Source organism: Colossoma macropomum, unplaced genomic scaffold, assembly GCF_904425465.1.
Source record: "Colossoma macropomum unplaced genomic scaffold, Colossoma_macropomum, whole genome shotgun sequence".
Classification (NCBI taxonomy): Eukaryota; Metazoa; Chordata; class Actinopteri; order Characiformes; family Serrasalmidae; genus Colossoma; species Colossoma macropomum.
Window position 1 is genome coordinate 40,975,737 of NW_023494787.1, and position 27,931 is coordinate 41,003,667.

Here is a 27,931-nt window from a genome sequence, read left to right on the forward strand (position 1 = left end):
GCGTCGTTGACGCGCGAGCTCGTGACAACGGTTGCTGCTCCCTTCAGGTTAGCCGACTTCTCTGAGTTCGTTTTCTGAGACTTTGGTCACCATAAAGCACAGTTTTAGGACACTGCTGCGCAGTAAACTCCTTTCAGACTCTTCACTGAGTGTTTTCGTGTTTTAATAATGGTAAGATATCGATATTTCACTGTGTTTGTAGAAACGTCAACACGATAAAACGATACGAGTCTCAACGACACCGTGTAGCGTCAGACGTTTCTAACTGTAATTCACATTATTTTCCAGATCTTCAGTGTAGGGAAGTAACTGATACATCACTACTAAACATGTAACTAGTTCAGGCGTGTAAACTGCTCTCTCTCTCTCTCTCTCTCTCTCTCTCTCTCTCTCTCTCTCTCTCTCTCTCTCTCTCTCTCTCTCTCTCTCTCTCTCTCTCTCTCTCTCTCTCTCTCTCTCTCTCTGGATGGACATAAACCCATGTCCTCCAGCAAAAGGAATCCGAAAAACAGCTCTATCTGATAAGACCATGGCTAACGGAACAGGAGCTCCACGAAAGGGTTTTATCACAGAAACTTTAAAAGGGAACTTAACCGATTTCTTTCAAAATTTCTGCATAATTAAATGGTTAAAATGCAAACAAAGTCATTTAGAGTGGTTTGGTGTAAAATGATTTGATCTACAGAAAGTTGCCGAGGCAGAGTTGTTCACAGTGCTGGTGATAGGAACCAGACGTCTGACGTATTTAATGTCTCTAAAAGGTCCCTCACAGAAAGTTAGTACATGAAATAGTTATAATTACTCAGCCTTATGTCTAAGACATTGGTTTATACGGAGCCCTGCTGGTGACATCCTGTATAAATAAAAATAATACATGGCCACAACTTAGTAAGGTATGGGAATGAGATCATTAAGTCGTGGCCACAACTTATTAAGGCATGGCAACGTTCCCATTCCTTTCTAAGTCATGGCCATGTATAATTTTTTATCTATACAGAATGTCACCAGCAGGGCTCTGTAGTTTTATGATAGTTTTGTGATAAAGCTTATACCCAAAACATATTTTAATCAATTTATTTTAATCTATTCATGGTGGAGGGGTGCAAAGGTGTTCTAAATAGTCTCCAAATAAAACTTTTTTCAGAATTACCACTATTTTATCATCATCATCATCATCATCATCATTGTATATAAAAACTCAGAAGACACATGTAAGTTCACTGGTGGTTTTGGATAGTAAATAAAATGGCTATATTTGTGTTGTAGACATGGCCACCCCTGGTTCCTATCACCACCACTGTAAAGAAATATGAGTCAATAAGTTTCTCTACAATGAAGCATTTCACATCAAACCACTCTGAATGACTTTGTTTATATTTCAGCCAATGAATTATGCAGAAATTTTGAGAAATCGGTGGAATTCCCTTTTGAGACAGTAAGAAGGTTATTCAGTAGTAGTATCACAATAAACAGCACATTGCACATGGTGGCTACATCACTTATTTCAGAGGCAAAGTGAGACTAAAAGCTACATATAGTTATATTACATATAGTTAGTGCAACTACATATAGTTTTTCAAAATGTGTCACATATATGTTAAAAATTGACATCATTTCTTAATCTGCAAACATACATACATACATCATCTAAACCGCTTATCCTTCTGGGTCGCGGTGGGGTGCTGGAGCCTATCCCAGCTGTCATTGGGCTTGGGCCTGCGATAGACTGGCGACCTGTCCAGGGTGTTTCCTGCCTTCCGCCCAATCTGCAAACACTACTGTTCAAAAATTTGGAATCACAATTTTCAATAACATAAAACCAATTTCTTTCAGATACATGTATAAAATAACAGTAGTCTGCTGTTATTACTCTACAGCTTTATAAGTATCAACTATGTATTAGGAAGTCTTTAAAAAAAAGAAAACGATTTAAATGTGTCCAGAATGATAAACAGGACTGATTCCATAATAACTGAAAAAGTTAACTTTGATAATGAAATTATAATGAAATTAACATCTAAATATCTTGTGTTTAAAAAGTGATGATCAGATCTTGAGATAGATTATCGAGGAATTTATTGTATATTATATATTGTAGGAATAGATAATTACAGTCTATTATTTATCCTTTAATGACTTCTTGATGTTCCCACAAAACTTTAAACATTGAATGAAACATCTTAAAATACCTTCTATTTTACCCACCTTTGAATAAAATAGCATTTATTACTATGACTAAAGATTCTAATCTTTTTGACTATTAAAATTGTCATTTTATTCATTAAAGTGCATTAATTTAGCTGCTTTTATTTAAAAGGGACTACCAAATAAATAAAGAAGACATTTTGATCATTTTAGACTGAAATGTATTTCATAGCTTCAGTACAAGCGCCCTTTAAGAGTTGCCAAACTCTTAAAGGGCCCAAATCATGGAAGACTGAATTTACCTCAACATTTTGAAACAAAAGAGTTTGATATAATATGTTAAAGTTGCTAAAGTTTTAAAACTTACCATTCACTCCCCATCCATACAGTTCATGTATGGAAATAAAGAAAAACAAAGCATTTACATATAAATGGCTATTAAGCATTAAGTAGTTTAGCTCTGCCCACTCATGCTGAAGTTTCAGCCTGAACTGCTTTTTGAATGAGGCACAATACAGGGCATCCAATCAGAACAGAGCTGATTTACATATATCAATCTTACAGGCAGAGTAACAAAAACAACCTGTTTATATCTAAGGGATAAAGAGAGGTTGGAAAACGATCATATAAAATGAATTATGACTATTTCTAAGTACATAAAACCACAAATACATTATACGTGAACCTCAGGTAAAAAGTAAAATTCAAGACAAATGTAGGACATGGTTTCTTGAAAGAAGGAGGCTCACTGTCTCAAATAACATACATTACTTTTGTAATGTTTGAGAGTGTTATGTTGCTGATAGGTGTGTCCATGTGTGTGGTATTTTCTTAGCGACAGAGATGACCCCTAGGAAAACTTACCACAATGGAAACTGAATCTTTCTTAAGAGACTGCAGGTAAAGCTGTCACCTCAGTCCTGTAAAAGTCCTGGACACCTGATGACTTGATAAGAATATTTGGGGATGCTCTTCTCAGTACCATGAGTCATGACAGTGAAATCCAGGACTATCCTGGAAAATTCTGAACAGATCAATCCTGACTGCAGGCGTTTCTCATTTCTGCTGTGTAAAAAAACAACATACATGTGTGAGTATGGCTATCAACAACCCTCTGTCTCTCTCTCTCTCTCTCTCTCTCTCTCTCTCTCTCTCTTTCTCAGAAATCTCTGACCACTCTAGGATGGCTCAAGGCAGTGAGTCTTTCAGGTATGTGTATACATTAATTATATAATATTCACTTAAAGCAGGGGTGTCCAGGCTTCTCCACAAATGTCTGGTATGGTTGCAGGTTTCATTCCAACAAAGCAGGAACTGACCTAATTAGTTGTTTAAAGCGGACTAACTGAGTGAACAAGTGGAACCAGGTGTGCTCTTGCCATGCCAGGATAATCAAGTTATTGGCCCATGGGCTCAAATGTTTGGTGGGCCCCTCCCTGACTGTCTTTTTTTGGGTGGTCAGTGATTTTTTTTTAATGATACCTTTCTGGAAAGGTCAAGTACAAAACATAGCTAATCAAACCACAGACCTATCAGGAAATAGCTGCTCTACTGACGGAGCTGTCCAGTTATGGTTTGGGGCATGTATTTAATAGTTAAATAAAAATTTAATAAAGTATATAATGGGTGATGTTTTTAGTTAGTCTAAATAACATTGTGGGCAGCAAGGTAGCTAACTAGCTAGCACAAAACAAACAGTATCACCTCTAACTGCCAGCACTTTGGTAGTTTCTCTCCAAATTGTTTACTGGAAGGGTCGCAGAGATCATTCTTTTCTCCGCTTCCTGGAGACATCCTCCTCATCGATTTTCAGGTGGAATGGCAGAGCGATGCGACGTCAAAAATAGAAACGGGACATCTTATTGTGCTCTTCCGCTTGCAGCTGTTGCAGAGTTCACTGATTTTAATGGAAGTGTTTTGGTTTAGTTGTCACTTGCTTGTGCTGCTTGCTGTTAGGACTATTTTGTATTAGTTTATTTTTACTGCTATGCCATTAGTAAAGTTCTGATTAGTTGACTGATTAGTTTGTTCATCCTGCAGGTCAACAACCACGATGCCTTGCAGTAAGAAGCCTGGTCACAAGGGTGATGGAGTGTCCTCAGTAAAACCATACAATGAAGAGCTCTTTGCCATCAATAGTAATGAAACATCCAGCTTAAAGGTTACAGCTTCTACTGTTTCCTTTTGCCTGTAACTCATGAAAGATTTAATTAAGCTTTAAGTTCAACTAATTTCAGTTAGAAATATTTCTGATTATAAAACAAACAACACAAAAATATGCATATTGACTGTCTCTTTACTAATGCTACGTCTGTCGTGTATGGGCCAGTATTGATGGCTCTATAACTACTGCCTGGTGCATTATTGTTCATGTTATGCAGAGGCAGCAAGAGCAGAGGGAGGGTGTGGATGAATGGAAGAGCTCAGTGGAGTGGCTGGAGGAGTGCGGTCTGGAGAGCTGTGGGCTCAGTTTGTCTCACCTCTTCTCTCACTGCTCAACAGCTGCTATGTAAGTCTTCTCTACAAACAATGACTTGTGTATCTCTGGTTGCTACCAACCTGTGATCTCAGAACCCCTCAATCCCCCTCTGCCACCTGGTCCATTTTTTATAATACATGTAAATGGCAAAAAATATGCAAATATAGCAAAGTATATTTATCAGATTTTTGTTATCATCATACATTGAGGGCTGTTTTTTGGCCAAGAAGACCAGTACATCTACTTTTTCTAGCTTGAGGCTCGAACACTGAATGCAGTGCACCAGACTGCCAGTTAGTTGTGGCTGTAATGTCACAGCACATGGATGATTGGTTGCTTCTCATTGGTCTAACTCCTCTATAGGATGTTCACAAGCTCAGTGTTATTAGATTAAATTTCCTCTTTAAAATGTTAATTTATTATTGAATTGTTAATAATATAGGCAGTGATAAAAATGGTAAAATCTTTTAGTCCTACTGTCATTGTGACTGAGCTTGAATGCTTTGTCTCAGTAGTTGATTTGGGGAGTGTAACAACTGCTTGTCTGTTTCTGTGTCTGTGCTGATCACAGGTCTCTGAGAGAGGACGAGGTTTGCACACAGCTGGAAATCGGTTCTGACTTACTTGATGGCTTTGAGATGAAGCTTTACCAGTGAGTGGCAGGTCACTGATCAGATTTTAGGACCTTTCAGATCATTATAAAGACAGATGTGTGAATAAATAGCAGCTGGTCAGCACTAATTAGTGAATACTGATTTTTTTTTTGGCTTTTTGTGCTGAAGTTCTACTACTGTAACCCATTTTATACACAATAAAGGTGAACAGCTTAGATTTACAGCACTGAATATATGGCAGCTTGTCCTGACACTGACCTCTCACAGTTTCTGACTGCAGAGTTGCTCTTGGCTGGATATTTTTGGGTAGTGGACTGTTTTCAACCTAGCAGTGATACTGACGTGTGTAAAAACTCCAGGACCACTGTGCCTGATGCAGTTGTACCAGCACCGCACACACTACCATCTTAGTGTCACTGCTATGTTGAGAAGGATCCACCACATGTATAATATCTGGTCAGCAGCGATCCTATGGTCAGAAACTGACCAATGATGAATGAGGTAGAGCAGAGGTCATCTGTTCCAGGCATAGAAGGCCAGAGTCTGGCACATTTCAGAAAGTTTCCTGCTAAAACACATCTAAACTGATGAACTCCGGCCTTCCAGGATCAGATTTAATGACCCCTGGGTTAGAGGGTGACTGACAAATTGCACATGATAACTGTCTGTAATTGTTTTTTACTGTTTGAGCAGGGCAATTGAGATGTACCATGCCAGAATACGGTGGCTCACTCACGGCAGCAGGAAGGTAAATTGAATAGTCTCTAATAGATTGAATATATACTCACTTGAGTTACTGTTCAGTTGTTTATCCTTTAGTTACGTTTACCTTTACCGTTCTTTACTGCCTGTTAGATGTTTGGGGTGGTGAAAGGAATCAGACTTGGAGTTCTTATTGACTCATCTGTTGTAAACTGCTCTGAAGAGAGGTTGAAGAATCTACAGCACAACCTCCTGGTGAGGCACCAAAACGTGATTCCTTCAGATTTAAATATTGTCACTGTTATCAGAAAACTTTGTAACTCTATTGTAACCCCACTTTAACATGTAAAGAATGTTTTTACTTTGTTATGTTTCAGAGATCAGATTTTTTTTCTTATAGTAGAGGAAATGCTTGTTTTTATCTTCAAGTAATTGAGTGCTAGACCTTTTCTGGCTTGGCTTTCTTTTCAAGCTTCTTATGGAGGAGCAGTTTAGTCTAAAGAAGCAGCTGCACTTTCTATCCTTTGGCACAGAGGTCAGCAGCCTGTGGGACAGACCAAGAGCTGTCACCCCACTGAGGTGAGTTTAATTTGACACCCCACTACGTTTTTTGCAAAATTCATGTACTATGGTCAGAAAGTGCAATAGAAGATCACTTGGTTGTTTTAGAATCTATCTCAGCATTAAGGGCCAAGTACAGTTGTAACTAAATGTTTGACTTTTGATGGTGATTATGGCTTAGGTTTAGGATTTTTCCAAAAAGATATTTTTGCAAGTAATTACCACAACCATAATCCATCCATCCATCATCTAAACCGCTTATCCTTCTGGGTCGCGGTGGGGTGCTGGAGCCTATCCCAGCTGTCATTGGGCGGAAGGCAGGATACACCCTGGACAGGTCGCCAGTCCATCGCAGGGCAGACAGACAGACATACACATTCACACTCACACCTAGGGGCAATTTAGCGTGTCCAATCGGCCTGACTGCATGTCTTTGGACTGTGGGAGGAAACCGGAGTACCCGGAGGAAACCCACGCAGACACGGGGAGAACATGCAAACTCCACACAGAAACGACCCTGGTCGCCCGGCCGGGAATCGAACCCAGGCCCTTCTTGCTGTGAGGCGACAGCGCTACCCACTGCGCCACCGTGCCGCCACCACAACCATAATATTAAATATATTAAAAATTGTTTGGTTGAATGTCAATAAATTGTAATACCACAGTAAATTGTGGTCCACTAGCCATACCACCACAGACAACAGGTTGAAAACTGCTATACAATATGTTTAGATTCAGTAAGCTCCCAAAGAATAGAGCATAAGAAAGGACCTGCATGACTGTCTGTGTCCCAGTTTTCAGGAGGCTCAGGAGTGGGTTCTGCAGCTGAGGCCGAGTGGAGGCTGTAACCTGCGGCAGGCTTTAGAGAGAGCCTGGAGCCACACACAGCTCGATTCCCTGCTCATCATCCTAGGCTCCTGGTGAGAGACCATGAACACGCACAGATCCCTCAGACATTGGTTTCCTCTTCTCACCTCAGCTGCAATCACAAACATCAAACTTCTGAGTATTTGCATCAGTTTGCACCGGCGAGGATTGACAGAACTTGGCTTGCTGACTAGATTGGTTATACTGTGTAAGCTTTCAATAAATATGTCTTGTCTGTCAGCCCTGACCAGGATCCAGATAATATACTTCCCTACATGGCCCAAGGCATGCAGGACAAGGAGCTCTCTGTCCATATAGTGGCCTATGACAACTGCAGTCCAATTGCCATTGTGAGTTTTAACTGTTTTAATGTCAGTATTTAAAATGACAGTTCAGTGAAAAGTCAAATGTACTCTATTTTCCTCTTATCTAAAATAAAATTGATCAGCTCAAACATGTTTGGTGTCTGAGGTTGGCTTCTTTAGTTTTGCACTGGAGCTACGAGGCTGAATTGATTTGTGAGATCACAAGTTCAATCCCTGGTGATGCCATGGCCAACGTGGGCGTCTGTTAGCTCATATAACAGAATTGGAAGTTAGCTGATCTGTCCAGCTAATGCGGCGTCACAGAGAAAGGTCATGCTAGCCTTCACCTTCCCAGTTTGGTTGCATTGTGTGATCGGGAGAGACCTAGCTAATGGTTGGAATTGGCAGTGACAATATTGGGGAGGAAAAAAGTCTCAAATAGACTTGTTTCTTTGTTTTTTGACACTGTGTGACACTTTTATAAATAGCCATCTATTAAAATGGACCAAGTACATTGCATAGCTATAAACACGAGTGGCAGCCATCTTGAAACTTGAATTGTGTCCGTATGTTGTTCGTTTTTATACATAAAAGTGTGTCAACCAGTGTCAAAAAACACATAAACAAGTCTATTAGATATTAACAACTAGACACATTTTGAGGCAGGTGATTTAGACATCATTTAGACATGCAGTTTGCACAGTGCTAATTGTTGTCACATAAGCTTCCATTACTTGTTAGCTACATTAGCCTTGTAGCTGTAGTGCAAGTCTAAATAGGCAAACGTCTGACACCAACTTGGCTTATTGACTACATTTGGGTTTGGGGAAGTTTGTTAAATTTGAATTTCCTCACACAAACATTGCAGTGGAATGATTTCTTGATGGCTACTTTTATCCGTTACAGGAGACTGTAAAGAACATTGCTAAAGTCACAGAAGGGCGATATCACCTGTTTTCTGCTGCACTGGTAATGTGAATGAATGTAATCACTAGACTATTATGTTGTGTTTTGATTTTATATGAATTGTATTGAGTTTGTGTATCAACATACATGTTTGCTTGCATTAGGGTGTGGTGGACAGCAGTAGTGACTTGGAGCCTCTGTGGGCTGAGATCAAAGCTGCTAGAGACGTTCTCCACCACATTCGGACAATGCGACATGGAGAACTTAAAGACATGACTGTCAGTGTTGTTTCAGAGGTAATGCTTAGCCATGAGGAAATAACCATACATGAAAAGATCCTGAAAAATTAACAACGTATATTAAAGTCAGTAGTCACCTTTCCTAATTTCCCATTCCATTTTTGACAGACATGGGTCAAACTCTGTTCACTTGACAGCTTTAGTTCAGTGCTGTTCAGAAAAAATTGATATAGTTAAGAATGGCTTGATTATTGAGCTGAATAAAAAAAGGTTCACAAAGCAGGATTTCTGTTGGGACAATAACTTGGTCCAATAGAAGATGTATGAGAAATACTTTTTGGTGACAATCACAGAAATAATAAGACATAGAAAAATCTTTTAGCTGATTCTAAACTTATATACTGCACTAAATTATTTTGATGCATAAAAAAGCTGTCTCACCACATGTTTTCTTATTGACTTTTGGTACATTAAGCATACCTGCAGTGCTGGATCTTAGAGGATGACTTGCGACATATCAGGCATTTAGAAATGTTTTACTTTAATTGTTACATCCAATTTTGCGTTCTCTTCTTCCTTTGCTGCCTCTGCAGATCTCTACAGGTTTGGATAGTCTGTCTCTGTCTGATCTGAAATCTGAAGCATATGATGCCAGTGCTGCTCTGTGCATCCAACCCCCAGCTCCTCTGCCCACTACCTCTGCTGAGTGGCTCAAAACCCACAGCCTAAAAGGTACTACAGTAATCTGCCTTTAGCAATCTGTTTTGAAGACTGTACCAGGCAGTCTGTAAGACACTGGACAGTTATGGTGTTTAGTTGCTGTAATTTTGAAATGTCAGTGACTATGAGATTATAGGGGAATTCCAATTCTGACTCTAAAATTTTCTGCATTAATTCAGGGGTTGAGATGTAAACTGTCATTCAGAGTGGTTGGGTGTGAAATGGTTCATTGTAGAAAAACTTGTCTTTCCAGAATTGGTGATAGGAACCAGAGGTTGCGTTGTCTATAATGCAAGTTTAGCCATTTTAATAGTGTTAAATCTGAGAAAATAAGTTTTCTTTGGGGACTATTTTGCCGTACAACACCTTTCATGTATTCCTACACCATGAATAGACTGAAATAAATTGATTAAATATTGACTCCCTGTTTGGAGCTGAAAGTTACACCAAAGCATTTAGTGCTTTTAGCAAAATTATCTTAGTGATAATGTTGGGTCATGTTTTTGTCTTCTTTATGCTATCTATGTGGATCTCTCTGGTTTCACCAACACTTACACCAGCTTAGAGGTGGATGTAAGTATTTAGTAACAGCTAAGCCCAACTGAAATTTTATTTTGTGCAGTTAAACCCATTTTGATTTAGTAATGCATAAACCTTAACTTAAATTTAGCCTATGTTTGAACTCACATACAGGTGGTTCAACTGGGCTCATGGAGTACAGAGCCAAAACAATAAGAACTGTGGCACGGACTAATTACTTACAGACTGTAATATGTAGATAATGCAGAACCAGGATTTTCTATAGGTACTAGATTATAGTGTGTCATCAGACACAATTGGGATCCATTGGTCACAAATTTGGGCCCCTTATGGTATTATATGCCAGTTATGGTATTATATACCAGTCCTTTAGGATTTACTCTGAAAGGCTGTTTATGTAGAAATGTGTTGAGTATGTACTGAAGAGTGTGCTTCTGTACTTGTGTGCTATCTATACTGACTTGCAGGCTTCTGTACTTTTCTGTCTGTAGCCAAGAAGCTTAGCCTGTACCAGGTGTTGGCTCCTAATGTCTACTCCCCCCTAGAGGGCTTTGTTCCCATTCTGGGAAAGACTGTCCACTCAACAGTGCATGAGGTTAGTTCACAGTGTTTACATTGTGCTTAAAGGCATCATCAGGGATTTCAGATGAACAAAATCTTCAAAATTTGATTTTCAAAATCTAGAATAGAGTTTTGCATAGCACTAAAGGGCACATTCCTCTTTTAATATTCATAGAGCAAGCTTTGTATGCAAGAGACAGCAGCCATCAACAAACGTTGTTCTATGGCTCTAAGATGTGTAATGTACTGTTTATAAACTGAAGAGTTCTTGAATTTCTTAACTTTACAGAAAGCTATGGTCCAGTTTGAGTGGCATGATGGAACAGTGAAGAATGTGCATGTGGACCCATCCCTGCTACAGAATTATCAGGTACATCAGCGACCAAGTTGTTTATTCGGGAGTATCATTCTGTATTTCTTTTTAACTTTCTTTCTCCATTTTCACTTTGTCTCGCTTTCTCACTTTCGTTTTTTATTTTTCTCTCTTATTCTATCAGAAGCAGCTGTTGGAGGCTGAACGTGTGTTGGAGGACAGAGTGGTGTGGTTGAGCAATACTGGCAGCAGGCAGATTTGGGGAACAGTATGTGAGCAGAGGTAAGACAAAATATTTTTCATATGTTCTTCACCTGTTAGGCCAGGTTCACGGTGATAGATTCATAAAGCTGTCCTGAAAAGAGCTCAGAAAATATGTGTTAATTTATTTAAACTGAATTGCCCAAATATGTACAGTTGGCATTTATAATAAGTGTGCTGTTATAAGGTTTATACAAAAGTTTCTTCCGACCGCACATGTTGATTGGGTTTTTTTTTTCATCATAACATGTATCATTCAGCTAACTACCAGTTGTGAGTAACAGCAGTGGTCATAGCCTGTGGTTAAATGACTGTTTTGGAAACTGACAAAGATTGAAACTTACAGTACTGTGCAAAGGTCAGAGAGCACCATTCATTATTAAATTTCCAGTTAAAACAGCCATTAAGTTCGTTTTTTAGTGTCAGGAAAAAAGCAAAAAACTTAGCTTTAACATAAAATTAGCAACAAATATATACACCTCTGAAGTTCAATCTTAGAAGTTGGTTTCTTTTTCTGCTGCTCATGATCCAAGTAATCCTGAACACATTCAGTGACATTCAGTCCATTATTATTAGAGCACCAGCAGCTTCTGTGTTTGAGTTTGCTTTTTTGTCCATTCCCTTTTTTCAGTAATGGTTTCTTTACAGCTACACATCCCTTTCAGGCAGAAACGCCAGTAAATGTTTTCAGATCTGAAGCAAGAAGCTCTGACACATTCTCAGAGGTGGTTTCCTACAGATGAAATGAAGCTTGGTTTTCTGCTCTCTCTCAAAGATGCAAGCTTCACATACTTTTATCTGATGGTAATAGTTTTGGCTACCAGGTCTCACTGTTGTTATGAATCCCATTTTCTCTATATCAGGGGTCACCAGTCTTGTCTGCAAAGGGCCAACGTGGCAGCAGCTTTTCATTCCAAACCAGTAGGAGTCATTTTTTTCTCCCGTTCTAGAAACTTCTGTTTTTTTCTGTCATTTTCCTTTGACTTTACTCTTGCTTGTGCAAGTGGATTATCTTTTATTTAATCCTCTTCAGAGAAATCTTCTGAAAAATGAATAACTTTTACTTAATGGCTTTTACTTTATTTTGACTGGAAATTAAATAAATGAAGAGTAGTCTCTGACTTTTCACAGAACTATATCTTTGAATTTTGTGGCTTCTTTGAGTGCTTTATTTTTTTTTTACTCTCTAAACTGTTGTATAAAAGCCAGACAAATATCATCAAAGCCATTCACGATTTTGTTCCGTTGCTTAATTTTACTGCAGGTTTTCACTGACTCTGTTCCCCTGTGTAGGGTCCAGGTTCTGCTGGACATGTCTGAAATGAATAGCCACTACCACCTGCACATCCAGCACGCTGTTCACCTACTACTGCAGGAGCAACTGCCCAACACACACAGCTTCAATGTCATAGTGTAGGCCTCAAACTAGAGTGTTTTTATTTGTTTTTCTGTTTTTCTGTTTTTTTTGTGTTATCTCAAATCAAATACACCTTGAAATGAAATATTACACTACTCTGTAACTTATACCTGCTATGTTGAGGCCATATTTTATCTAGTGTAATGTATGTGAACAGTTATTTTGCTTCTTCACAGGTTTGGATCAGATGTAAAACCATGGAGGGAGCAAATGGTTCCCCCCACCCATGAAAACCTTCAGGATGTCTGGCAGTTTGTATAGTTGATTCTGTTTTCCAGCTGTATAATAACCGCAGATAATTAAACTCATACGTTCAGGCCTGTTTAAGCCTATTATTCAGTAACTGATATGAATTATTCACTGACTACTTTGGAACCTACATATATGTTATGTAGTTATATTGTAAGTTATGAGGGTGAGGAATTGAACTGTGGGTCAACCCTTAGAGGTTAAGGTGTTATGGTCCTTCCTACCCACACTTATTATAAGCTCTGTGTGTGTCTGTTTCTCTCTTTAGGTGGATTCAGGGTCTAGAGTGTGGAGGGGGCCGTAACACCTTGGCTGCCATTCAGCATGCTGTAGAAGCTGAATCAAACAGTGATTCCTCTCTGACTCGTGGAGTTTATCTCCTCACCACCGGCATGCCAGACCAGGACCCTGTAAGACCTGCACTCAAAGTTACAGCTTAATTTTTTAAGATTTGTAAGCATGTATCAAAGTGCTCAGCCACTGCATGTGAAAATGCAAATGTTACTGATAGCAAAAGTTGCTATAGGCCAGTAATCTTTTTACATCTGAGTGCATGTTAATGGTCCAGGCAAACTTTAAACTGCTCTCAGCCTTTTTTGGCATTTTTGCATTAATAGTATCCCAGCTGAAATACTAAATTAGCAAGTTGGGAATAGGAGGATGAAGGTAGGATAAATATGATCGTGTGGTGTAAGGCTGGCTTTACATGGTGAAAATTGCATGCAATTAGTTGCCTGCAAATTTCTGTGCAAATTAACATTTACACAGAGAAATTAAAAATGCAATCAGAGTTGCACTCAACTCAGTTACTCCACTGACTAGCCAAATTAGGATTTCATAGTTTTAAGACACTTTATTGTTCTTACTACAAAGTCATCTGCAAAATGTAATTTACATTTTTGCAGCATTATTATCGTCATAATTTTTTTCAACAGTCTTTGCCTTTATTTTATTCTATATTTATATGTCATTTATATCTGTCTAGAGTGAGTTCTTTACTACGTAATTGAGTTTGTTATCTGTTGTGTGTATGTTAAACCTTAGTTAATGTTTAAGTAACCAGTATATAATTAGGTTATAGCTTCCTTAATGTCTTACTCATTCTGTCCAGGAAGCACAAGTTCATCGTGGACTGCATCCCTTTCTCTCTTTCTTTAATAACTTTTATCTTTTGAACGATATCAGTAGGCTAAAGAAGAATAAATGCTGGCACAAGCAGCCATTTAAACAGCCATTAGCATTAGCTGGCTAGTTTATGCAGCTTGGGGAGGGAGTCAACTGCCAAACAAACCATCTCTTTTATTTTCTTGTCCACTGAAATCAGTGACTTGAACGTATGTTGTTTAACGTGATCACCTGATGCATTACTGAAATTTTGTTTGCTGGTTCAGTAAACTTGTTCGTGTAGTTTAATTTTGTGCAGCTTTCAAGAACTAAAGTTGGATTAAAGTTTCATAGTGTAAAGCCAGCCTAAGGAATAATTTTAGCCAGTTTGAGAGCACTTTTAAAATCCAGAATAAAACAGCTCAGAATAACAGAAGTTACCCATCAGGAGCTGGATAGAGGTTAAAACATAGGAGAAATACAGGAGAAAAACAGGATGGTTTGGAATTAAGAATCACAAACTGATCTTTTAAGCCGTCTGGTTCCCTCTGGTGGTTACATCTCTTCTGTACACCTGCACTTAGTAATTATGTAATGTGTCCGTGGCATCTTACTTCTATTTTTAGTACCATACTTCTATTACTAGCTTGTATAAAGGCTGCACTGTCTTGTATGATTGTCTGTGGTGTTTATAGGTTGTGAAAGCATTTAGCCATATATGTTAAAGTGTGGCTAATGATGAATAAAAGTAAGTGGGGACCACCTGGCATGAGCACAAACTTAATGCTCACTGGCAGCCTCCAGCTATTATCCATTACTAGCTAAAAAGCTCATAAGCACACTCTTTCAAGTGATTATGTTTATTGCCTTCATCTGTCAAACACAACCAGTGTAAGCCTAATGCAGACACTGGCACTGGCATTGTTTTTTATGCAGGTTCTAACACAGCAACCTAATTTTCAACCTAATCCCAATCTAATCTTTTGCATCTGTAATGTATTTTAGCCACAGGCTACCACAAACAGTCGTTCCCTGTATTGAGAAAAGAAGAAAACTTGCACAATACAAGCTCATTGAGCTGTTGCTGTATTTTGTGGCTAATTGTGTGTCCTGGCTTTTATCCCTAGGAGACCACCTTTGATGATGTGATAGAGTGTTGCAGTGGTTCAGGCGTGCAGCTCCACGTGTGTCTGTTTGCTGGAGAGAACGAACCGCTACGATGCCTAGCACCCCGCTATGTGACGTGGGCCGAGACAGCCCATGTGCTGCGCGGCCTAGCACATGCAGGCAATGGCCGCTTTCACTGGATTACTGACACAGGTAGGATTTAGAGGATCATCATCGACAGTGCAGTAAGTGCCAGTATGGCCTTAATTTTGGTTTAACATCAAGTTCCATGTAGACGAAGATTATTAAAGTGCCCATATCATGGAAAAACTAATTTTACATATCTGCTTATTTTTAAAATAGAGTTTGTAGTTTGTACACGCTGTGAACGTTTCAAAATGTACCATTCATTCTCCAGCCACTACAGTCTATATCTGGAAACTAAGCTGGAAAAACAGTCTACTTTGAAATTTGTGTTTTTGTTGTCACCCACTAACACATTTACATATATCTGCCTATTCAGCTTACAGCAGTTTAGCTCCACCCACGCATGCTGGAGCTATAAGCAGTGTTTCAGGTTGGACTGCTTTGAAAAAGGCACAATACAGGGCAGTCAATTAAAACAGAGCTGATTTACATATATCAGTCCTAAAGGCACAGTAATAAACCAACCTGTTTAATTCAAAGGGATAAAGAGTGGCAAACCTAACAACTGCCATAAGCTGAGCTCAGGGGGAACATAAAATACAAGAAACATGTAAAATATGGGCTCTTTTAAGAACAGGTTTACACAACTAGAAAATCTTGGTAACAAAGAGCCTCCACCTGTCCCAGAGAAATAAGAAATTAAAGACATGGAACGCTCTGTACACTAATGATTTCACCTTGTTAGAGCTAAGTGTGGTGCAATTAACCCTTACTTAACCACACATGCACCTGCAGTGAGGTCTGCTGAGGTGATTACTATCAGGATAAAAAGGCTCTGGCATTGCTACAGCACAATATTGCAATTACTGGGCATCTGAACCCTGCCTGCTTTAGCGGAACTGACGTTGGTAATGAAAATGACTACTGGGGAAAAGAACACAGCCCTTAGCAAAGCTGCCAAATCAGATACTTGTTCAAAATAAACAAACAAACAAGCTGCTTGTGTTTGCAGGGTAGTAATGTGGAATGGAAAATATGAGCCTCACTCCTGTCCTCTAAACCCACAGGCATAGTGGAGAGTGATGACGTCATTGTCCTAATTGGAGAAATGGAGAAGGCTGCTAATTACTGGCAGAAGGTGAGACTAGACGGCCATTTTAGGAACATGCAGCAGGGTTCTGTGTCCAACATGACCTGTATGTGAACTCATACTGAATGTAAACATTAACTATGTAATTTTGATTAATGCAAGGTTCACTTAAATAAAAAAGGGCCATTTTTATGGTTATTGATGATTAAATGTTTATTGTTAAAAGGGGTAATGCTGAGTAATGTACTGTGTATATAATCTCTTTGTGTTGCAGTGCTGTGAATTACTGGATTCTCTGGTTCAGCGGCGCTCCAGCAAGGATGCAGAAGAGGCCGAGTCTCAGGAATGCTGCAGCCCAGCCTTATATTCCCAGGCTATGCCACAGAGACACAAACTGCCCCCTCCAAGACCCACGCTACTCAGCTTGGCCAGGCTGGTCAGTGCATCTGCAGTATTGCCAAACATCGGTCAATTGCACACACATAAGCTTTTATTTTCTGGCAGAAGTCAGACCTTGAAGTGACTATGGCAACCATGGTGGAAAGTGTTAGCATCTAACACAAGTAGGAATCATCCAAACTGCATTGGCATTTGCTAAAGTATACTGTGGCTAGGTGACTATGAAAGACAAGTCATTTAGGCAATGTTAGATTTTAGATGTTAGACATTTGTTAGATAAGTTATATTTACCCAATAAATATGAAATAAAATAAATTTAGAGAGAGCTGTGTGTTATTTGGATTTTACCCCAGCTAAGGGGTGTTTTTTAAAGTGCTAGAGCTGCCTTTTCTGATTAGTACAAGGAATACATTACATGAGGATCTTTCAGTACAGTCCCATCCAGCTGAATCCAGCAGAGGAAACACAAACAAATCTCAGTCAAATTGACCAATATTGTTCATTGTTTGACAGCTAAAAATTCATGCAGGACCCTGTAGCTAAAAGTATAAACCAATTAACAAAATCAGTTGACAGCCCCTTTAACAGCAGTTTGTTGATACTTAATGAAGAAGCAGTGTTGATTTATGTTCACAGGGAAGTAAGGAGGGGAAGCGATCACATACATGGAGGCCAAACAGTGCTAAAGCTGTCATCCCTCCAGGTGAGTGACACAGTGACCATTCAGGAGAATTAAGCTCCTTTTACAGTGGTCCAGTCTGTAAAAGGAAAAAAGTGGCACCAAACACTACACAAAGATCTTCTTAATCTTGTGAAATCAAATACACTGAAGATTAATAATAAATTCATGTACTGAGACTGTTATTACATCTGGCTGCTTGTTATAATAAAATTTACCACTTTTACGTTTTGCAAAAGTTCAGAATTTTACTCATGTTTGTCTCTGTCTAAAACCTCTTTGAGTATCTCCAGGATAGTGATTTGGTTGTTAAATAGGAATTCTACTGATTTCTCAAAATTTTGCAACTGATTTCTTAACTAAATGGTTAAGATGTAAACAAAGTCATTCAGAGTGGGTTGATGTGACAGAGAAAATTGTTTTCAGAGGTGGTGAGAGGAACCAGATGTGTGAAGCATATAATGCTTCTGAAAGCTACTTCACAGAAAGCTATTGCACAAAATGACCAAGACATTGTTTATGATAGCTTTGAGATACGGTTTCAGCCTAAAATATACTTAAACCCATTCATGGCGGAGAGGTATATGTAGTGTGCTGTAAGGAGAAACAGTAACCATTTTTTCATATTTTAACGTCCTCAACATTACATATGAAAACTCTGAAGACACATGTAGGTTTGTGTAGGTCATTTTTGACAGTAAATAAAATGGCAAACCTCTCATAAATTCAGTGAAATAGTTTTATGGTTTCTGAATGACTAGCACAACGCTAGATGCCACATTGCTGTGAGGATTAGTTTGCATTCAACCACAAGAGCGAGGTCAGGTACTGATGTTGGATGATTAGTTCTGCACCACTTCAGCTCATTCGAAAGGTGTTTCTACTGCTCCACAGCCCAGTGCTGGGGGGGCTTTGTACTTCGATAGCTGATGCTTGGGAATGGGCATAGAGACCGTAGGCTTATATGCAGCTGCTTCTGAGCGACCCATTCTATTCATTATATTAATGTATAAATTAAAGTACAGCTTAAATGTTAGATGTTTTCTAACTTTTGGACATACAGCGTTTGTCTATAGTTTGTCTAGAGTTTACTTATTTGATTGGATGTGCTGTTTTTCAAAAGTCTCACTTGCAATAAATGAAAAAACCTGTTTTCATTCCTGGAGGGCACATTGTGTATGGATTTTTAAGGGTATTTTTGTTGCTGTTTTCAGCACATCCAGTAAACAGTTGGGAAGCAGCCAGGCCAGTAAACTCTGCCAACAAGAAGAAGGCTAAAATATCCCATTCTGTTTTCTACTTGGAGAATGGCAAACTGGGTAAGTCCCACAGTGCCTCTTCTTCTTCCACTTTCTTGATTCAGAGGAGAAATAGTTGTTTTTTGTGGCCTGTCCATCTGCATATCAAATGACAAGAAATTAAATGAATAGTTATTCTACTTTAACTTGTTTTTTTATGTACTCTAGGTGCAGTTTTTAAGACATATCTAAAACCGAAGAGCATGCAGAAGCCAGTCAGCACCATTAAACTTGCTAAACATGAGGACATCTGCTCCACTAAACAGGTACTGCACTCAATAGTGTCTTAAGTATGTTACTACTAAGCATTAATTGAATAATGGAATTGTTAATTGAATTATGATTTTTAGTACCTCTTGGCTTTTTGTGAGCATGTTTTTGCTTGCTTCCTTGCAGTGGCTGAAACAATTTGGCATTAGGAGTCTGAAACTAGACCTCCACAAGCTAGTGTCTGGACCTGAGTGCACCCACCGTAAGAAATTGGTGCGAACCGTCAATAAGAGCGTGTCCGCAAAGTACTGCACCATATTTCCCAGTGTACAACTAAATGTAAGTCAAAACAGTAGTGTAAAGTAGAGATTGCACTTATCCAATAGCCAGAATGTAATCTGATTCTTTAACAAATCTAGTCTACATTATCACAGAACTGTTTGAAGAGCAACAAAGCATAAGGCAAAGGAAAGTAGATAACATAAGAAACAGTAGCCATGTGTAGCCCATGTTAAAGGGGAATTCCACTGTTTTTTTTAACATTTCTGCAAAATTTAGTTGTTAAGCTTTAGATAAAGTCATATAGAGAAGTCTGACATGAAATTATATGTTGTAGAGAAACTTACAGACTCTGATTTCTTTACAGCCGTGGGATCATGATATCAACAATGTAAATATTACCATTTTATTTGCTATCCAAAATGAGCCAGAGAACCTACACTCGAATGATTTTACATTCAATGTTGATAATAGTAAAACAATGGTAAAGAAAATTATTTTCTTTGGGTGTGGTTTTCTTTCCTGAATTTAGCTCTTCACCCTGCATGTATTTTAAAAACGTATTTTAAGCCGAAACCTTGTCATCGAATCATCATAAAAAAGGCATCAGGCTGTGTTTTTGTAATATTTTTATGTAATAACATTCTGTTAGAAGCATTAAACTGTTCAGACCTCTGAAAAATTCGGACTTGGTAAGTTTCTCTAAAACAGCCCATTTCAAACTACTCTGAATGACTTTGTTTAAAAATTAACTGTTGAATTATGCAGAAATTTTGAAAAAGAAAAATCCCTATAATTCCTTATTCATTTATGACGGATGAGTAGCTAGTTAGTTTGTCAGTGTTAGAGTATATTCTGTAGAGTATAGTATATCTCAAAGACTATGATGGAAAAAACTATGGACACAGGATTTGAATCTTAAATTACTTAATTATGGTACTATGGAGACGAGTGAAATTATTACTAGCCCTGAAGGAAAAAGCAGCTGCACTGCTTAGTGTTTTTCATGTTCTAACACAGCTGATAGCCTTAATGAAGGGGTTGATCATTTGTTAATGAGATGAATGGGCCTCCAGGGCCTGAGTCAGGCATCCTGGCCCAGATGATGTCATGTTGTACAATTGACGTTACTGATACGTACATGGTTGCGTATGCAGTTGTATGTAGTATTTATAGTTTGTCTTTCTATGTTGTTAGGGATGTGTGCGGCACCTGCTGCTGAGCCCAGGAGAGTTAAAGCAGTACCTGCTTCAGACTGAGAGGGTTCTGCAGCGCTATGCTCAGAGGATGCAGTGGCTGCTCTCAGGTAGACGTTTACAGAATACAGAACACTAGACTAAACCACAGCACTAACAGAATGAAAGTAAAAGTCCAAAATCCATCCACTTCCCAGTACTTTGTGTAGTTATTGTGAGAAAATGTTTAAAACTATTTTCAGTCTGCAATATGCTCACTTCGTTGCTTAAAGATTTGTGATCATGGAAACGTCAACATTTAAACTGTACAGTATAGTTACTGCATGCCAAGACATGATTTGAGCATTTCATATACTTAATAGAGGTGTAAATCTCTGACCCTGCACTGATTCAATTCAAAATGATTCAGTTCATCATGCACTCTCAGATCTCATTTGTTTGATTTGATTCAGTTGTTTTGGCACAGTTCAGCCTTAGCATTTATTTAGGCCAAAAATGAACACATACTTTATTGAATATTATTATAATCAATTTGTAATTGTTCCAAAATAGATACAGATACAGCCACCATCATATCATTGCATCACAATGCATTAATACATTTTTACACCCTTAATACTTAATACTGTCATAATATCATAATCATATGCACACCCCTAATAACTTCCCTCATTTATTTAATTTCCAGTCAAAACAGCAATTAAATACAGGTTATACATTTTTCAGTAGATATTTCTGAGAAGGCAGTTCATCGTTATGAAAGGGTCGGAAAGGATGTGTAGCTGTCAAGAAGCCGTTACTGAGAAAATTAAATAAACAACAAAAAAGAAACATTACAAATGAAACAAAGAAGCTGCTGGTGTTCTCAGAACAATGGACCGACCACCAAGCCCGGATCTAAACATCGTTGAATGTGTTTGGGATTAGTTGGATTGTGAAAAGCAATAAATGCAATCAGTTTTTAAGACTGAACTTTGGAGGTGTGAGACAATATCCCTCAGATTTCTTTAAAAACTGAGAGCAAGTCTCTTGAAAAAAATTGAATCTGCAAAAAGGGTAAACATACTAAATACTGAAAAATGTGATATTTGGTTGTTTCTGTAGTTCTTTGTATTTTTTTGACACTGAAAAATGAATAACTTGTACTTAATCCTGGTTTGACTGGAAATTGACTAGATTAAGGGTTGTCTTAGACTTTGGTACAGTACTGTACATTCCTAATACTATTATAGTACCCTGAACGACCCTAATACCAAATACTCCCGTAGAACGTTAGAGAAGTGCACAAGAGCTCCCTGTATTAAATGTGCTGCAGACCAGACCAAAGCACTCTAAAAACTGAAGCTTTATCTTTTCCTCTAGGCAGCAGACGTATGTTTGGCTGCGTCCTGGAGCGGGCTGTTTGTGTTCTTCTGGACATGTCTGGCTCCATGGCCCCCTGTCTGCCCGAGCTACAGAAAGAGTTGGTATCACTGATCTGGGAGCAGTTGCATACTAACAGTGTGAGGTGAGCTTTGTGCATAATACAGAAAATAAATAGCAATATACACATCACTATGTGACAAATGCCATTTCCGCTAATACAAAGACAGTCTTATTTGTGCCTATTTAAAGCAACGGTTTGCCAAAAAAAAAATTTCCTTTTAACCATATATGACGCTATAAGGCAGCTGTAGTTAACAAGAAATGGAAGTTTCCACTTCACCAATGAGCATTGTTCAATCTGCATGTCTAAATCATTATAAACTTGCCTAAACCCTGTGGTGTTGTTAAATAGTGTCAATCACGAAACGACTAAAATTTCATTGGCTGAACTGTGTTTGAAGCCGTTTTAAAGTACTTGATAGATGCACACAGTGACCGCCTCACAACAGTTGAATTCTGTATTAATGCTCCTAGTCACTTATACCCATTGTGCTATGAATAGATTGTTATGCTGCTCACATGAACCATTGAGTGCTGATAGGTGAAGTAAGAACCTAATTTTGTTTAAATAAACTTCTTTTCTCAAAAACTAGGCCTAAACAAACTGGGCTAAACTGATGTCGGCTTGTACTTGTAGGCTTTTAACTGAGGTAGTTACAGAATTATTTACTATAAAGCTGTAATGTAAAAAGTAAAGAATATGTTAGTTAAATGTCTTACAGGCTTTAAATATTTATGTCTGGGTTGGATCTGCCTTAAGTAGTAATAAATCCAGTGTGGGAAAATGTGGGGGAATGTGAGGCAGTGTTGGCTTGATGCTATCACAACACAGGTAAACACATGTAAGCCCTAGTGGACATTAGAACTATTGTGGCGGTGATAATTTGGTGAGCAAAAACTACTTACCAGGTGAAAATGTTTGCATTAAACACTGCTATATTATTATACTTACATAACTGTATGACCAAAAATCAATAGGTTCGTGAAATGGCCGCAATATACAATGATGAACGTTTTATTCTGCTTTAGCAGTCCATGGTTGCTTGGCATACTCTAAAGGAATTACATTTTTTGGTTGAAGAATTACTTATTTAGATTAATTATAACTTGAATTATTTATGAAAAAAAATGTATTTTATCTTTTCATGTTGTCACTCTTTTTCAAAGTATTAAGTTACTTGGCTGTGCATTACATTGATTTTACCATGGTTAAGGATGTTTTACTCTGCTTTTTATTGTGCCTAAGAAGTTATTGCTTTAATAGACTTGCATATGTGGACCCTGTATGATATATTTACATATTGTCATCTGAATAAATGGACCAAAGTATGGACAAAATCAAGGATTTAGGACAGCTGCTGCTTCTGTTATTAGCTTTTCAATGTACTTTTCCTTTTTTAAGTAAATTTGTTTTTGTCCAGACCACTGCTTTAAGCTTTGCACAATATGCTTTCAGAAGCTAAACTTATTTTCTGTGCTAAAGCAATAAAAAAGTGGTTACCTAGAGCACTATCGTAATGCTAATTGTCATTCTGTATTATGGGATTAGAATGATAAAGCAAATACTGAGCTCTTTTTATACTTCCTGTGGGTGGACCTGCTAATATTATGCCCTGTCCTGTATGTGCAGTGTATGCGTGGGTCTGTTTGCGGGGTTGTGTGTGGTGTCCGGCTACTTCTGCTGTTAGTAAACATGTAACCTTGCGGTGTGTGGGGCAGGTTTAGCATGGTGGCGTTCTCCAAAGAAGTCCGGGTGTGGCAGGCGGAGCTGGTGGAGGCCTCAGAGGAGAGGTGTAAAGAGGCGGTACAGTGGCTGGGTCAGCTTAGCACCCACGGGAGCACCTCCACCTTACACGCACTGCAGGTAAAAACATTAGTACCTTAGTGGTGCATGTACCTCTACAGATGTGAGTCCTTAAACTTGCCATTTTTGCTCTGTGCTCATTTTTGCTTCAAGAACAAAATTTGAGCCAATGAGTCATCATTTTCATGTGACTGAGCATGCTAGAGATGCAGAGAACTGATGTGTTAACAGCAATCAGTGGCTCATGCAGCATCTTCTTCTTGGTAGTCATGACCACAGCCAGCTGTGTTGGTCCATGCTTGTGCATGAGCAATGACATAAAAGCCAGAACACAAGATACAGGGACAAACAAACAAACTAACCAAAAAAAAAATAAATGCAAGATACAAAGAAGAAAGTCTACTTTTTTAAGCTTTAAAAAAAAACTCTAGAAACCTGGCTCCAAAAACCGAATGACTACAGGAGAAGAAAGTAGTATAATAGCAAACATTAATATTAAATACAAACGTTAATATTAAATATAAACTGTCATTTGAGAACAAAAAAAATATTGTGTCAGTAAAAGTTCATTATGAAAGTCTATAGAGAAAAAGATTTTCAGCACCAGCTATACAGCAGGGTACAAGTCTGAAACCACATGAATATCTGGGATTTTTATCTGCAAATAAGCAACAGTAAGTTTAAAAATTTTGGAATATTTTTTTAATTACTTTTTGTACAAAAAGGTCACATTTATTTTGAGTTTTATCTCTTTCACTGAAGCTCGTGTTCAGATGAATCTCAGGATTTAATCTACTCTTTTGGCTTTTTGACAAACTTGTCCAGATCAGCTCAGGTGAAACCTGTCATTAAAGCTGAAGGGGGACCTACAAAAACTCAGATTATTTTGAAATGAATGAAAAACTGTTTGTCATCAGGACACTAGTCGTACACTCGATTAGCCCAACTGTGCCCCTTAAAATTTCTCTTAGTGGTTTGCGTTGTTAGATTTTGAGAGTATTGTGAGTCACAAGAATCACTTAACAATAAACTTGACAAACACAATGCACCTTTTTATTTATGGATTCTTCAACAGATCTGATCTTACGAGATTTTACCAGTTGAACCATCTCTGTCCTCTCTTTGTGAAGGCGAGAGGATTACAGAGTTTTGTATTCTCTGCTAATATGTTTGGCCTTATTGTGATCGACTACATTTGGGTCCAGTTTCTAGACTTCAACAAATCTAAAGTTAAATGAATTACACAGTCAAATGGGAGTGGTCCACTGCAAAGTCTTTTGACTGAAGAATAAGCTTATTTTGTATTCAGGAAAGTAGATATTTTTTCTGCATTTTGTTTATAGTAAATTACCTAGAATGCATTGTTTACTCTGTTTTTACATACTTTTATTAAGTAGGCTTTGAGCTAACAAATCAAATCTTATATTCACCTGTTAGTAATGTATTTTGTTTTTTGATTTTGTTTTTTAATACGTCCGTTGTAAAATGCTTTCATCAGGCAGGGTGTGCGTTTGAAGATTCATTGGGTGTATACCTGATCACTGATGGTAGGTTTGACTGCAGCTGCAGTCTAGTGCTGAAGGAGGCCGAGAGACTGACCGCTGGGAAAAACATCATTGTCCACACCATCGCACTCAACTGCCAGGACAGGTGAGCGACAATATGCTTTATGTTTTCTGGTGGTGGTGGTGCTTTTTCCCAATCAGAATAATATGATTGTGGCGAATGGGTGTTACAAATCAGCATCAAACAAAACACACACATACACCCACACAGACACATACACACTCACACACAGTTCCACAGCTAGCAAGGTGAAAAACTCTCCCGACCACAATGTAGTCACCCAGTTCGTGGCTTAACCAAACTCTGCTGTCACGCTGCAAAGTCACCCAGCTTGGGCTCATATCAAACTCTGCTACCGCAGTAAAAGTATCCCAGCCCAGGGTCCAGTCAGACTCCACTACTGCGTTGAAGAATCTTCCCGCCCGTGGCTCTGTCAAACTCCACTACCTCAGTGAAGAATCTCGCCACCCACAGTCTAGTCAAACTCCTCTGCTGCAGTGAAGAGTCTCCTGTCCCACGGCCTATTCAAGCTCTGCTTCTGCAGCAAAAAGTGTCCCTGCTTGCAGCCTAGTCAAACCTACCGCAGTGAAGAATGTCTTGGTCTATGTCCCAGTCAAACTCCGCTTTCTGCACTGAAAAGTATCCTGGCTTGCGGCACGGTCAAACTTTGCTGCTGCTGTGAAAAGTGACCCTGCTCTTGGCCCAGTCAAACTCTGCTACTGTGGTAAAGAACACCAAACACAGCTTAATTTCTAATTTTCAGCAAGCAAACATTAATAGGAACATATTTCACCCTTTATTGGCCCAGTTTCACATGCTGATTAATTCTGCTTTGTCCAACATGGTCATGCTAGCTATTCTGGGCGCACAATTAATGGGGACAAAGACTCAAGAATAAACTATGCTTTACATAAGATGAAAAAGATGAACAAAAAAATGAATGGCTGCACTGGATTTCTATGCATTTGTGATGTGTAATTGGACATTGTATTCACTGTTTCCCCTGACAGCATAGCCAGGGAATTTCTGAACAGCCTGGCCCATAAGACTAGAGGCCGGTTTCATCAAGCGCCTTCACAAACAGACTCAGACGCAGCCAATGAACTCCTGTCCAGCGGCTTCAGTGAGGTAGAGGTGAACTGAACAAAGCTGTTCAAAGTTTGAAGGCAAAATTGTACCCAGTATTGTACCCAAAATTGTACCCAGTTTTGTTGAGTTTCTAAGTTCCTCTACACGGAACAAACTTAAGTATGGTATTTTTTTCTGCTAAATTTTAGTGCACAGTTTCGATTTATATGCTGAGTTTAACATATTGGAAAAAATATGAGATATAAAATGAGCCATAGCATTTTCACGTTTCTATATATATGTAATTATATGTTTCACTTCAACAAAACATGACTGTGCCAAAGCTTTCGCATAAGACTGTACTCTTTGCTAAAAGTATGTATGGATTTTCTACACACTTAAAAAAGATGGTTCTTTAAGGGTTCTTTAGTAAAGAAAATGGTTCTATACAGAACCATGAACACTCCAAGAACCCTTTGCATGATTGAAGGGTTCTTTGCATTGCGAAAGAGTTCTTCAGATTGATGGAAAATGCGTTGTGCGTGGTTCTGTGTAGAACCTTTTTGAAAAGGGTTCTATATAGCACCAAAAAGGGTTCTTCTGTTGTTATAAGCTTGACATCGTAACAATAGAACCCTTTTGTAGTGCTATATAAAACACTTAAAAAAAACGGTTCTGCATAGAACCATCTACAGCATGTTCTTCATCAATTTGAAGAACCTTTAACGATGCAAAGAACCCTTTAATTATACAAAGGGTTCTTTGAGTGCTCATGCTTCTATGTAAAACCATTTTCTTTACTAAAGAACCCTTAAAGAACCATCATTTTTAAAAGTAAACTTAGTGATACATTTGTCTAAAATATTAGAATGGTGTTCAACAGAGTCAAGTAAAACAAGATAAACACAGATGTACTTTATACTGAACGACTTAAGACCTGTATTCCCAAATTAAGGATTCAACACTCCCAGCATTTGAAGGTGATGATCTAAAGAGACTGAGAGAAGAGATTGAAAAGCTGAAAATGTTCCAGAAACAAGCCAAAGCGTTCAGGTGTGGTAGCATTTAATGATTACTTCTTCTTTGTTGATTATATATCCATATAAGCATGTTGCGTGAGTAAATGTGAACTGCTGGACGTTCATAGTAATGTCTTTTTCATGCTGTAGTTCACTTTCATTTTTTTTCCACAGGGAAATTATATTGGCGAAGAATCCAGAAGCAGTCTAACCAATGTACAGGATTCAAGAGCATACCAAGTTCATATTTTTTAGACTGTAGCAAACTTAAATCATGAGCTTTATTTAATAAAGTTTACTGTTCCATTACCGCTGTGTGGGCGCACGTGTGGATGTGTCTGTGTGTCTGTGCTCTTGTTCTGTAACTAAACTGAATTTATACACTACCATCAGTTGAGTCTTTTTGTTGTTGTTATTTTTGTACTGTGTAGAAGTCAGAGACGTTTATTTCCAGTCATGCATTTTTCAGTGCCAGGACAAAACATATATTTAAAATACACACAAGCCTCAACAACCAAATATAATATTATTTTTTCAGTATTACTGTGTCCACTCTTAGTCTTCATTACAGCTTCAATTCTTTTCAGGAGACTTGCTTTCAGTTTTGCAGTTAAATCTGCAGGGATATTTTTCCACACCTCCAAAGTTCAGTTTTAGAAGT

At 38.4% G+C, this 27,931-nt stretch overlaps 1 protein-coding gene across 1 annotated transcript; it reads left to right on the plus strand.

Moving 5' to 3' along the window:
- Positions 1-27,579, plus strand: vwa3a (von Willebrand factor A domain containing 3A). Its single transcript, XM_036565729.1, has 33 exons — positions 1-47; positions 3,309-3,354; positions 4,186-4,306; positions 4,527-4,654; positions 5,196-5,276; positions 5,932-5,986; positions 6,094-6,195; positions 6,413-6,519; positions 7,296-7,421; positions 7,610-7,718; positions 8,580-8,642; positions 8,744-8,875; positions 9,412-9,550; positions 10,570-10,673; positions 10,929-11,009; positions 11,137-11,234; positions 12,507-12,626; positions 12,807-12,881; positions 13,148-13,289; positions 15,111-15,303; positions 16,305-16,375; positions 16,602-16,763; positions 17,363-17,429; positions 18,620-18,724; positions 18,872-18,969; positions 19,100-19,252; positions 20,390-20,498; positions 21,751-21,895; positions 23,533-23,677; positions 25,116-25,267; positions 26,194-26,317; positions 27,207-27,304; positions 27,445-27,579. Exons 2-33 carry the CDS (start codon positions 3,329-3,331, stop codon positions 27,479-27,481), a joined length of 3,468 nt encoding a protein of 1,155 aa, XP_036421622.1. The 5' UTR covers positions 1-47; positions 3,309-3,328; the 3' UTR covers positions 27,482-27,579.
- The last annotated feature ends 352 nt before the right edge of the window (positions 27,580-27,931 follow it).

Coding starts and splice junctions, on each gene's coding strand:
- vwa3a (XM_036565729.1), top strand. CDS start 3,329: ATGGCTCAAGGCAGTGAGTCTTTCAG. Junction 9,551..10,569: donor CAAAACCCACAGCCTAAAAG/GTACTACAGTAA, acceptor TTCTGTCTGTAG/CCAAGAAGCTTAGCCTGTAC. Junction 10,674..10,928: donor TCCACTCAACAGTGCATGAG/GTTAGTTCACAG, acceptor TTAACTTTACAG/AAAGCTATGGTCCAGTTTGA.